At 43.4% G+C, this 12,921-nt stretch overlaps 1 protein-coding gene across 1 annotated transcript in view; it reads right to left on the bottom strand.

Moving 5' to 3' along the window:
• The window catches only part of LOC109906714 (cyclin-dependent kinase 15), a 28,687-nt gene extending 20,364 nt beyond the window's left edge, over positions 1–8,323 (bottom strand). The window contains exon 1 of the mRNA XM_031792415.1: positions 7,363–8,323. Within this exon, the coding sequence (XP_031648275.1) occupies positions 7,363–7,408 (46 nt within the window). The 5' untranslated portion in view covers positions 7,409–8,323. The remainder of the gene's footprint in view (positions 1–7,362) is intronic.
• Between the last annotated feature and the right edge of the window lie 4,598 nt (positions 8,324–12,921).

Genomic DNA, 12,921 nt, shown 5'->3' with positions numbered 1-12,921 from the left:
CACTGGTTGGAACACTATGATAGAACACTTGGATAGAACACTGGTTAGAACACTATGATAGAACACTTGGATAGAACACTGGTTAGAACACTATGATAGAACACTTGGATAGAACACATGGTTGGAACACATGGTTAGAACACTATGATAGAACACTTGGATAGAACACATGGTTGGAACACATGGCTAGAACACTATGATAGAACACTTGGATAGAAGACATGGTTGGAACACATGGAAACAACATTTGGACCAAACCACTTGGACCAAACCATAAACTTTAAGGTCCTGTGTTACAAGGATGCTACAATGTCTACTGCTGCTATCGTTGCTTTATAAGAATTCAGCTGAAGATAACATTGAACGTTATGTCCATTGTGGTAAAATTCTGTAGCTGAGAGATTCTAATGGAATGTGAAAAGTGGAGCAGAGAAGTCAAATGAGAGAGGAGTGGAGCAGGGAAGGAAGGAGAGGAGGAGGAGGGAGAGGAAGAGGATGAGTGACAGGAGGAAGAGATGGAAATGTGAGTGTGTGACGTGAGTGATGATGTTGATATAAGTTGGGGAGTGTGAGACAGTGAGAGACAGAGAGAGACTTGGAGAAAGACACGGACAGACAGAGAGACAGAGAGAGACTTGGAGAGAGAGACAGAGAGAGACTTGGAGAGAGAGACAGAGAGACAGAGAGAGACACGGACAGACAGAGAGAGACTTGGAGAGAGACACGGACAGACAGAGAGACAGAGAGAGACTTGTAGAGAGAGACAGAGAGAGACTTGGAGAGAGAGACAGAGAGAGACTTGGAGAGAGAGACACGGACAGACAGAGAGAGACTTGGAGAGAGAGACAGAGAGAGACTTGGAGAGAGAGACAGAGAGAGACTTGGAGAGAGAGACAGAGAGAGACTTGGAGAGAGAGACAGAGACAGAGAGAGACTTGGAGAGAGAGACAGAGAGAGAGAGATACTTGGAGAGAGAGACAGAGAGAGAGAGATACTTGGGGAGAGAGACAGAGAGGGAGAGAGAGACAGAGAGACAAAGAGAGACTTGGAGAGAGATACAGAGAGACAGAGAGAGACAGAGAGACAGTGACAGAGAGACAGAGAGAGAGATACACAGACTTGGAGAGAGACACGGACAGACAGAGAGAGACTTGGAGAGAGAGAAAGAGACAGAGAGAGACTTGGAGAGAGACAGAGAGACAGAGAGAGACTTGGAGAGAGAGACAGAGAGGGAGAGAGAGACAGAGAGACAGAGAGAGACTTGGAGAGAGAGACAGCGAGACACGGACAGACAGAGAGACAGAGAGAGACTTGAGAGAGATACAGAGAGACAGAGAGAGACAGAGAGACAGTGACAGAGAGACACAGACTTGGAGAGAGACACGGACAGACAGAGAGAGACTTGGAGAGAGAGACAGAGACACAGAGAAAGACAGAGAGACAGCGAGAGACACAGAGAGACAGAGAGAGAGCGACACAGAGAGACAGAGACACAGAGAGACTTGGAGAGAGACTCGAAGAGACAGGGACACAGAGGGACTTGGAGAAAGACAGAGAGACACAGAGAGATACAGAGACTCAGACAGAAGGGGAGAGAGACAGAAAGAAAGAGATACAAAGACAGAGAGAGAGAACTTCGAGAGGAGTCTGGGTCAGTAGCTCGTTCTCATAAGTGACAGTCAAAGTTTGCAGGAACATGACTGCTCCTTATCTTCTAAATGGGAAGGCTTCACTGTACCCATCCAGACAAGACATTACCATTAGGGCTGCTTGACTCTAATAACAATAGGCTTTACAGAAAGCCTTTTTCCCTGTATAGCAACACATACAGTGAGGCAAAAAAGTATTTAGTTAGCCACCAATTGTGCAAGTTCTCCCACTTAAAAAGATGAGAGAGGCCTGTAAAAAAAAAAAATACAGAAAATCACATTGTAGGAATTTATTTGCAAATTATGGTGTAAAATAAGTATTTGGTCAATAACAAAAGTTTATCTCAATACTTTGTTATATGCCCTTTGTTGGCAATGACAGAGGTAAAATGTTTTCTGTAAGTCTTCACAAGATTTTCACACACTGTTGCTGGTATTTTGGCCCATTCCTCCATGCAGATCTCCTCTAGAGCAGTGATGTTTTGGGGCTGTTGCTGGGCAACACAGACTTTCAACTGCCTCCAAAGATTTTCTATGGGGTTGAGATCTGGAGACTGGCTAGGCCACTCCAGGACCTTGAAATGCTTCTTACGAAGCCACTCCTTCGTTGCCCGGGTGGTGTGTTTGGGATCATTGTCATGCTGAAAGACCCAGCCACATTTCATCTTCAATGCCCTTGCTGATGGAAGGAGGTTTTCACTCAAAATCTCACGATACATGGCCCCATTCATTCTTTCCTTTACACGGATCAGTCGTCCTGGTCCCTTTGCAGAAAAACAGCCCCAAAGCATGATGTTTCCACCCCCATGCTTCACAGTAGGTATGGTGTTCTTTGGATGCAACTCAGCATTCTTTGTCCTCCAAACACGACGAGTTGAGTTTTTACCAAAAAGTTATATTTTGGTTTCATCTGACCATATGACATTCTCCCAATCTTCTTCTGGATCATCCAAATGCTCTCTAGCAAACTTCAGACGGGCCTGGACATGTACTGGCTTAAGCAGGGGGACACGTCTGGCACTGCAGGATTTGAGTCCCTGGCGGCGTAGTGTGTTACTGATGGTAGGCTTTGTTACTTTTGTCCCAGCTCTCTGCAGGTCATTCACTAGGTCCCCCCGTGTGGTTCTGGGACTTTTGCTCACCGTTCTTGTGATAATTTTGACCCCACGGGGTGAGATCTTGCGTGGAGCCCCAGATCGAGGGAGATTATCAGTGGTCTTGTATGTCTTCCACTTCCTAATAATTGCTCCCACAGTTGATTTCTTCAAACCAAGCTGCTTACCTATTGCAGATTCAGTCTTCCCAACCTGGTGCAGGTCTACAATTTTGTTTCTGGGGTCCTTTGACAGCTATTTGGTCTTGGCCATAGTGGAGTTTGGAGTGTGACTGTTTGAGGTTGTGGACAGGTGTCTTTTATACTGATATCAAGTTCAAACAGGTGCCATTAATACAGGTAATGAGTGGAGGACAGAGGAGCCTCTTAAAGAAGAAGTTACAGGTCTGTGAGAGACAGAAATCTTGCTTGTTTGTAGGTGACCAAATACTTATTTTCCACCATAATTTGCAAATAAATTCATTTAAAATCCTACAATGTGATTTTCTGGATTTTATTTTCTCATTTTGTCTGTCATAGTTGAAGTGTACCAATGATGAAAATTACAGGCCTCTCTTGCACAATTTGCACAATTGGTGGCTGACTAAATACTTTTTTGCCCCACTGTATAGTATTTAAACAGGAAAAGTTACTGTAATATAAAGCTATAATTGTTTGTCAACAACCAATTTGATATGGGAAATTATTGAGGGTATAAATGTATGTTGTTGTTCATATAAAAGCCACATCTATAAATTGAACACATTGGGTAATTAAACCCATACAAACATGTTCCAGTCTAAATATATTTGTCTTGGAAGAATACAGTACAGCTGGCACATTGCCTTTTCCAACTAACTAAAACTCCTCTTGGCTCAGCATGTGCAGCCATTGACAAAGTCAAGCTATAATTAGATTGGGTAGAAACTAGGAATGCCAACCAGAAAATGGAGGTCACGATCTCTGCAGTATGTGCAGCCATCCTGGGGTAGGGACGTTCTGGTATGACTCTGACTGAAGGGCATTGGACTAAGGTGAGGTAAAGTAGCTACCATAGAAATAGAATCCCTAGAACGGAGGTCTCCCGAGTGGTGCAGCGGTCTAAGGTACTGCATCACAGTTCTTGAGGAGTCACTACAGACCCGGGTTCGATCCCGGGCTGTGTCACAGCCAGCCGTGACCGGGAGATCCATGAGGCAGCACACAATTGTCCCAGCATCGTTCAGGTAAGGGGAAGGTTTGGCCGGCCGGGATGTCCTTGTCCCATCGCACTCTAGCAACTCCTGGTGGCGGGCCGGGCGCCTGCAAGCTGACCACGGTTGCCCGTTTGGCGTTCCCTCCGACACATTGGTGCGGCTGGCTTCCGGGTTAAGCGAGCAGTGTGTCAAGAAGCAGTGCGGCTTGGCAGGGTCGTGTTTCGGAAGACGCGTGGCTCTCGACCTTCACCTGACCCGAGTCCGAAAGGGAGTTGCAGCGTTGGGACAAGACTGTAACTACCAATTGGGGAGAAAAAGGGGGGAAAGTAGGTTAGGATATTAGGATATTATATTATAGCTCTGCCTTGGTACAGCACGTCAGGGTTAATTATGGAGGCACAGAGAGACAGTCACTCATGCTCCATCACACGCCGAGCCCACCATTCACCACCTACCCTCCTCCCTCCATTCCTATCCCTCCATCTCGCCCTCATACAGACCCGTACATACAGATAGCCCTCATCAGTATTCCTGAGGCAGAACAGAGCAGAGCAGAGTGGGCCGTAGCTGTTGGAGGTAGACACTTGTCACAGGATGACAGGCAGCTTCCAGGCAGCTTGTTAATCCACTACCCACTGGGAGCAGCCTGGGGGGCTCAGGCAGGCATATGTTGAACGGACCGAGACGCTGTAGCCTTCCAGCCAGGTCTACCAGACAGTCACACACAGATAGACATCACACAGATGGGCACTACACAGGTACAGCTTGAGGGGTGTCGAAAAAAGTGCAACTTTGTCTATTGTCCAACTCACCCAGGGGGGAGGGGGGGTATTGAGGAGGGGATGAGATGTGTCAGAGAGAGAGAGAGAGTGAAGCTGAAAAAGCACACACACACACAGATTGGATTCTTCAAGTACCCACTCCTCAATGAATTGAGGTTGAGGCATTTTTGGGGGGAGTCGATGTGTCATTGATGCTCTTATACTATTTCCTCTGAGCTATATTGGAATTGGAATGCCCTGTGGCGTGTCCCTCGTAGCCAGTCCTGTCCTCTGTAATCTTACCTCTGGCATACTATCATACTGTGTTGTGTGGGATACATGGAAAATAGCACAAGTACGTAATGATTCAAGACATGAGTAAACATGCAATCATGTGCAGAAGCAGTGTACTAGTAGCCTAGTGTTCAGACATACTATCAGCGTCTCTGAATAGCGTAGAGATAGGCGCTCGTTTGGACACCCTGTGAGTTATGCTCCCAGGCCAAGCAGCTGAGCAGTACAGCTGCTCTCTCTCTGATAGAAATGTGCAATGCTCATCCGAGTCTCTTCAGATCACAGGAAATAACAGTTTCCTTGTTCAAACTGACAGGACAATAGAGAGGAGGAATATCGGCTGTCCTGTCTGTGTACGATAATAAAATCACTTAGCACAGTTCTGATTCGAACAAGACACAACCAATGTGGCGGAAACTGGTTAGTGGACGTGCCATTGCATTTGAATTGGCAGTGACCCCTTACAGATTTGCCCTGAGTCTTTTAGAGGACTACAGAGCACTTACTTTATTTTGTTTAAACTGCAGCTGTGAGAGTGATGCATTATTCATCCCTGTCTACAGAACCACCAGCATCCTGCTTCCCCAACTCTATAACATTATAACTACCCTGACTGTATAACAGCACTATAACATTATAACTACCCTGACTGTATAACAGCTCTATAACATTATAACTACCCTGACTGTATAACAGCACTATAACTACCCTGACTGTATAACAGCACTATAACTACCCTGACTGTATAACAGCACTATAACTACCCTGACTGTATAACAGCACTATAACATTATAACTACCCTGACTGTATAACAGCTCTATAACATTATAACTACCCTGACTGTATAACAGCACTATAACTACCCTGACTATATAACAGCACTATAACTACCCTGACTGTATAACAGCACTATAACATTATAACTACCCTGACTGTATAACAGCACTATAACATTATAACTACCCTGACTGTATAACAGCACTATAACTACCCTGACTGTATAACAGCACTATAACATTATAACTACCCTGACTGTATAACAGCTCTATAACATTATAACTACCCTGACTGTATAACAGCTCTATAACATTATAACTACCCTGACTGTATAACAGCACTATAACTACCCTGACTGTATAACAGCTCTATAACATTATAACTACCCTGACTGTATAACAGCACTATAACTACCCTGACTGTATAACAGCACTATAACACTATAACTACCCTGACTGTATAACAGCTCTATAACATTATAACTACCCTGACTGTATAACAGCTCTATAACATTATAACTACCCTGACTGTATAACAGCACTATAACTACCCTGACTGTATAACAGCACTATAACTACCCTGACTGTATAACAGCACTATAACTACCCTGACTGTATAACAGCACTATAACTACCATGACTGTATAACAGCACTATAACTACCCAGTACCCATCCCCCCTGACAACCAACCTCCCCCACTAGGAACTGGAACCACCTGCACCTTGATGCCTTAGCTGTCTACCTTCCCTCCCCCTGACAACCTGCACCTTGATGCCTTAGCTGTCTACCTTCCCTCACCCTGACAACCTGCACCTTGATGCCTTAGCTGTCTACCTTCCCTCCCCCTGAGAACCTGCAACCACCTTGGGGGAGATGTGGGTTACCATCTCACTCCTCTCCCATCTTCTCTCCCACTCAGTGAGACAAACACATGTTCTGCTTCTTACCTCCTCCTTCACCTCTCTCCTCACCCCTTTCCTCTCCCACTTAGCGAACAAAACACCCCTCTGCTCCCGCTGGGGCCACCTCCTCTCTCCTTCTCTCTTCTCCTCTCTCCCCTCGTAATCACGTCACCCCTCACATGTCTTCTCTCCCACTTTGGGAGCAAAACAGCCCCTTTGCTCATCAGCATTTTTATGCTTTATTCAATAAGCTGTGGGCTTCCAAGCTGTATCTGCAGATCAGCAATATAACTTGCCAGTCCGTGCCAAGCTACTGACGTTTGGAAAAGTTCAGTCCCTAAGGGTGCCCGCATCCCTGGAACACGGCAACATACCACACTACAACACCCGACCCTGTTAACAAGCTGCTGCCTGTCATTACCTGTAGAGTGTGTAAGGATAGTTGTCCTGCCAACAAGTTAGGTATTGTGTTCCCTAGGTAACATACAGTACATTCCCCATGCAGTGTATCCTGGAATCTGGCATAGTACAAAGATGGAACACAATAAGCATAGCAGGCTACCAATGAGAACTCTGTAAATGCTGTTTGTGGGTATGAGGAAGCTTGAGCAAGCACTGCTCAATCCCCTAACCGGACTGGAGTCAGTGTGGTACTGTTTCTAGGGAGGGTAGGTTTGACTGATACTCACCCAGGCGATGGAAAGCCTCTGTGGCTGCTTGTCGTAGGTTCTGCATCCCAGCGTTGGTTCCTGCCTGGTGGTACTGTGGAACTGCTGTGGAACCGTTATAGAACCTCACTTCCACCCCGGCATCCTTAGAACTGGACCCAGCTACAGCAGCGCTCTCATCTCAGTCACAGCCCCTCCTTGTCTTCAGCAACCTCAGACGTAAACAGCTTTAGCAACACAGACAGAATTTTCCTACTTTCCCTTTTTCTTCTTCCTCCTTTTGCCTGAAGGTGCTCTTGCCTCCTCTATTACTCTCTCTGTTTTGCTCTCTCCCTCTCACAATATTGCACTGTATCCTCCCTCTCTCACTTTCCCTTCTTTCTCCCTGTCCCCTCCTGCTGACAGTTCCTCTGCTGCCTGCGAGGCAACGTTCAATAGCCAATCAGTGGAGTCCGATAGGAGGCACTGCCCAATGAGCTCTCAGTGGAGGAGAGAGCCGGGGCTGCTGGCGTGTTTTGAAAGGTTGGAGCTTGAGCATTGTGTTCAGGGGGTCACTAATGTGTGTGTGTGCTGTGGGCAGAAGTGAGCCACGCTTTTGATCATCTTCATTTCAATAATTCAAGCATAGATTGTTTTTGTTTTTTTAAACATCTAATTCGGCACACAGAAACTAGAGGCCGTGAGTAACTTGGTCAAAAAGAATGGCACCGATTGGCCAGTAGTCTCACTTAAACCTTCATATTCGCCGACCCGTTTGACCTCGAGACTTGAAATACAGGAGTCTTTCCTCATGCTTGAACAAATTTTGTTAAGTTTTGATTATGTAATGATAATGCTTTGAATAATCCCCCAAAAATCTTCTCATTAACTAAAAGTCAGATTCACTCCAAATTAGTTGCTAAGGAGTATGAAAAAAGAACATTGACGCATTCAAAGATGGCCGCACGATAACAGCAGATGCATATTAGCATCTAATGCTAAAATATGCCAAAAATATATATATATTTTTAAACATTTGAAAAACGTATTCTGATGAACCATAGGACCAATTAACAAATCAAATGAGTTAGTAACAAATCCAAAATCAGATTTTATGTGTCCATTTAAACCACTGAAAATCTACTCCACAGCGGCCTATCGACTTGAAATGTGTCACCACTATCGTGGACGTCCCTAAGATGAACCGTGCTGAATTTGGTTTTGATACCTGAAAAAACAAGGAAACTATGAACAACTCATTCATTGCATGTGTAACTCTAACGCTCAAAATTATCTGCAATCATCTTCTCCTCATGAACCATACAGTGGCAAGAAAAAGTATGTGAACCCTTTAGAATTACCTGGATTTCTGCATAACTTTGACATACAATTTCATCTGATCTTCATCTAAGTCACAACAATAGACAAACACAGTGTGCTTAAACTAATAACACACAAATTATTGTATTTTTCTTGTCTATATTGAATACATCATTTAAACATTCACAGTGTAGGGTGGAAAAAGTATGTGAAACCCAAGGCTAATGACTCCAAAAGCTAATTGAAGTCAGGAGTCAACTAACCTGGAGTCTAATCAATTAGACGAGATTGGAGATTTTGGTTAGAGCTGCCCTGACCCATAAAAAACACTCACAAAATTTGATTTTGCTATTCACAAGAAGCATTGCCTGGTGTGAACCATGCCTCAAACAAAAGAGATCTCAGAAGACCTAAGATTAAGAATTGTTGCCTTGCATAAAGCTGGAAAGGGTGACAAAAGTATCTCTAAAAGTCAGTCCACGGTAAGACAAATTGTCAAATCAAATCAAATGTATTTATATAGCCCTTCTTACATCAGCTGATATCTCAAAGTGCTGCACAGAAACGCAGCCTAAAACCCCAAACAGCAAGCAATGCAGGTGTAGAAGCACGGTGGCTAGGAAAAACTCCCTAGAAAGGACAAAACCTAGGAAGAAACCTAGAGAGGAACCAGGCTATGAGGGGTGGCCTGTCCTCTTCTGGCTGTGCCGGGTGGAGATTATAACAGAACATGGCCAAGATGTTCAAATGTTCATAAATGACCAGCATGGTCAGATAATAATAATCACAGTAGTTGTTGAGAGTGCAGTAAGTCAGCAGCTCAGGAGTAAATGTCAGTTGGCTTTTCATAGCCGATCATTAGGAGTATCTCTACCGCTCCTGCTGTCTCCAGAGAGTTGAAAACAGCAGGTCTGGGACAGGTAGCACGTCCGGTGAACAGGTCAGTGTTCCATAGCCGCAGGCAGAACAGTTGAAACTGGAGCAGCAGCACAGCCAGGTGGACTGGGGACAGCAAGGAGTCATCATGCCAGGTAGTCCTGAGGCATGGTCCTAGGGCTCAGGTCCCCGAGAGAGAGAAAGAAAGAGAGAATTAGAGAAAGCATACTTAAATTCACACAGGACACCGGATAAGACAGGAGAAGTACTCTAGATATAACAAACTGACCCTAGCCCCCCGAGCCCCCCGATTTATACTGCAGTATAAATACTGGAGGCTGAGACAGGAGGGGTCAGGAGACACTGTGGCCCCATCCGATGATACCCCCGGACAGGGCCAAACAGGAAGAATCCTAGAGTGTCAGCTAAAGACTTACAGAAATCTCTGGAAGATGCTAACATCTCTGTTGATGAGTCTACAATGCGTAAAACACTAAACAAGAATGGTGTTCATGGGAGGACACCATGGAAGAAGCCACTGATTCTGACTATCTCTGAAACTCACTAAGATAATACCTTTGATGATACAGTGGTAGCAATACATGGTTATAACATCTACCGAAAAGACAGAAATGCCAACGGAGGTGGTGTTGCGGTCTATATTCAGAACCAGATTCCTGCAAAGCTTAGAGACAATCGAATGTTAAATACTGTTGAAGTAATATGGCTACAGGTTCATCTGCCTCACCTAAAGCCTATTCTTGTGGGAAACTGCTATAGACCACCAAGTGCTAACAGTCAGTATTTGGATAATATGTGTGAAATGCTTGATAATGTATGTGATGTCAACAGAGAAGTATATTTTCTGGGTGATTTAAATATTGACTGGCTATAATCAAGCTGGCACCTCAGGAAAAAACTTCAAACGGTAACCAGTGCATGCAACCTGGATTGGGTCGTCAGTCAACCTACCAGGGTAGTTACAAAGAGCACAGGAATTAAATCATGCATTGATCACATCTTTCGTGACACTGCAGATATTTGCTTTAAAGCAGTATCCAAATCCATAGGATGTAGTGATCACAATATAATAGCCATATCTGGGAAAACCAAAGTTCCAAAGGCTGGGCCTAATATAGTGTTTGAGAGGTCATAGAAGAAGTTTTGTAGTGATTCATATGTTGATGATGTAAAGAATACTTGCTGGTCTGTGGTGTGTAATGAGGAGCAACCAGACGCTGCACTTGACACATTTATGAAACAACTTATTCCAGTTACTAATAAGCACACACCCATTATGAAAATGACTGTAAAAACGGTTAAAATCCCCTTTGATTGATGAGGATGGTTGAGAGGGATGAGGCGAAAGGTATGGCAATTAAGTCTGGCATCCCAAATGATTGGCAAACGTACTGCAAATTAAGAAATCATGTGACTAAACTAAATAAAAATAAAAATAAACTACACTATGAAACAAAGAAAAATTATATAAAGAATGATAGTAAAAAGCTTTGGGGCACCTTAAATTAAATTTAGGGGGAAAAAGCCAACTCGGCTCCTTCATTTATTGAATCAGATGGCTCATTCATCACAAAGCCCACTGATATTGCAAACTACTTTAATGACTTTTTCATTGGCAAGATAAGCAAACTTAGGGATGACATGCCAGCAACAAACGCTGACACAACACATCCAAGTATATCGGACCAAATTATGAAAGACAAGAATTGTACTTTTGAATTCTGTAAAGTCAGTGTGGAAGAGATGAAAACAACAATGACAAGCCACCAGGGTCTGACAATCTAGATGGAAAATTACTGAGGATAATAGCAGAAATATGCCACTCCTGTTTGCAACATCTTCAATTTAAGCCTACTAGAGAGCGTGTGCCCTCAGGCCTGGAGGGAAGCTTTACTGGCTCAAATAGCCGACCAATCAGCCTGTTACCAACCCTTAGTAAACTTCTGGAAAGAATTGTGTTTGACCAGATACAATGCTATTTTACAGTAAACAAACTGACAACAGAATTTCAGCATGCTCATAGGAAAGGACACTCAGCAAGCATAGCACTTACACAAATGACTGATGATTTGCTGAGAGAAATTGATGATAAAACGATTGTTGGGCCTGTCTTGTTAGACTTCAGTGCAGCTTTTGACATTATTGATCATAGTCTGCTGCTGGAAAAACGTATGTGTTATGGCTTTACACCCCATGCTATAATGTGGATAAAGAGTTACTTGTCTAACAGAACACAGAGGGTGTTCTTTAATGGAAGCCTATCAAATATAATCCAGTTAGAATCAGGAATTCCCCAGGGTAGCTGTTTAGGCCCCTTGCTTTTTCAATTTTTACTAACGACATGCCACTGACTTTGAGTAAAGCAAGAGTTTCTATGTATGTGGATGACTCAACATTATACATGTCAGCTACTACAGCGACTGAAATTACTACAACACTCAACAAAGAGCTGCAGTTAGTTTCAGTGTGGGTGGCAAGGAATAAGTTAGCACTAAATATTTCTAAAACTTAAAGCATTGTATTTGGAACAAAACACTCACTAAACCCTAAACCTCAACTAAATCTTGTAATAAATAATGTGGAGATTGGGGAAGTTGAGATGACTAAACTAACTGCTTGGAGTAACACTATATTGTAAACTGTCATGGTCAAAACATGTTGATACAACAGTAGCTAAGATGGGGAGAAGTCTGTCTATAATAAAGCGATGCTCCGCCTTCTTAACAACACTATCAACACGGCAGGTCCTACAGGTCCTAGTTTTGTCACACCTTGACTACTGTTCAGTCGTGTGGTCAGGTGCCATAAAAAAGAACTTAGGAAAATGGCAATTGGCTACTAACTACTAACAATTGGGGAGAAAAAGGGGTAAAATTCAACAAACAAAAAAACTACCTGTTATTAAATTCAAGGGTTCCTGCACTGTGAATGTTTACAAGGTGTGTTCAATAAAGACATTAACAATTGTTTATGTGTTATTAGTTTAAGCAGACTGTTTGTCTATTGTTGTGACTTAGATGAAAATCAGATCAAATTTTATACCCAATTTATGCAGAAATCCAGGTAATTCTAAAGGGTTCACATACTTTTTCTTCCCACCGTATGTCAGAGTCACTCCAGATTTTGTATTTAGAGTCATTCAAATATGACTGCACTGTACCTATAGATGCTAGTGAGCACATACTCTAAATCTAAAAATACTTATCATAATGTTTTCACTGATTGCACATAAAGAAAGATAGTTCCTACATGACAGAGTGCTTGCTTTGTTATCCAACTGATATTGTCCTTTCTCATCCTGTGGACCCCGATCATTGCTGCTCTCAGCTATATTTTTCCAAAATGTACAAATTGAAAAAAAAAACGTATCACCTACTTGCACCT

This window comes from Oncorhynchus kisutch, linkage group LG16 (genome assembly GCF_002021735.2).
Source record: "Oncorhynchus kisutch isolate 150728-3 linkage group LG16, Okis_V2, whole genome shotgun sequence".
NCBI classification, from domain to species: Eukaryota; Metazoa; Chordata; class Actinopteri; order Salmoniformes; family Salmonidae; genus Oncorhynchus; species Oncorhynchus kisutch.
This window is presented reverse-complemented; position numbering and strand designations above follow the sequence as displayed.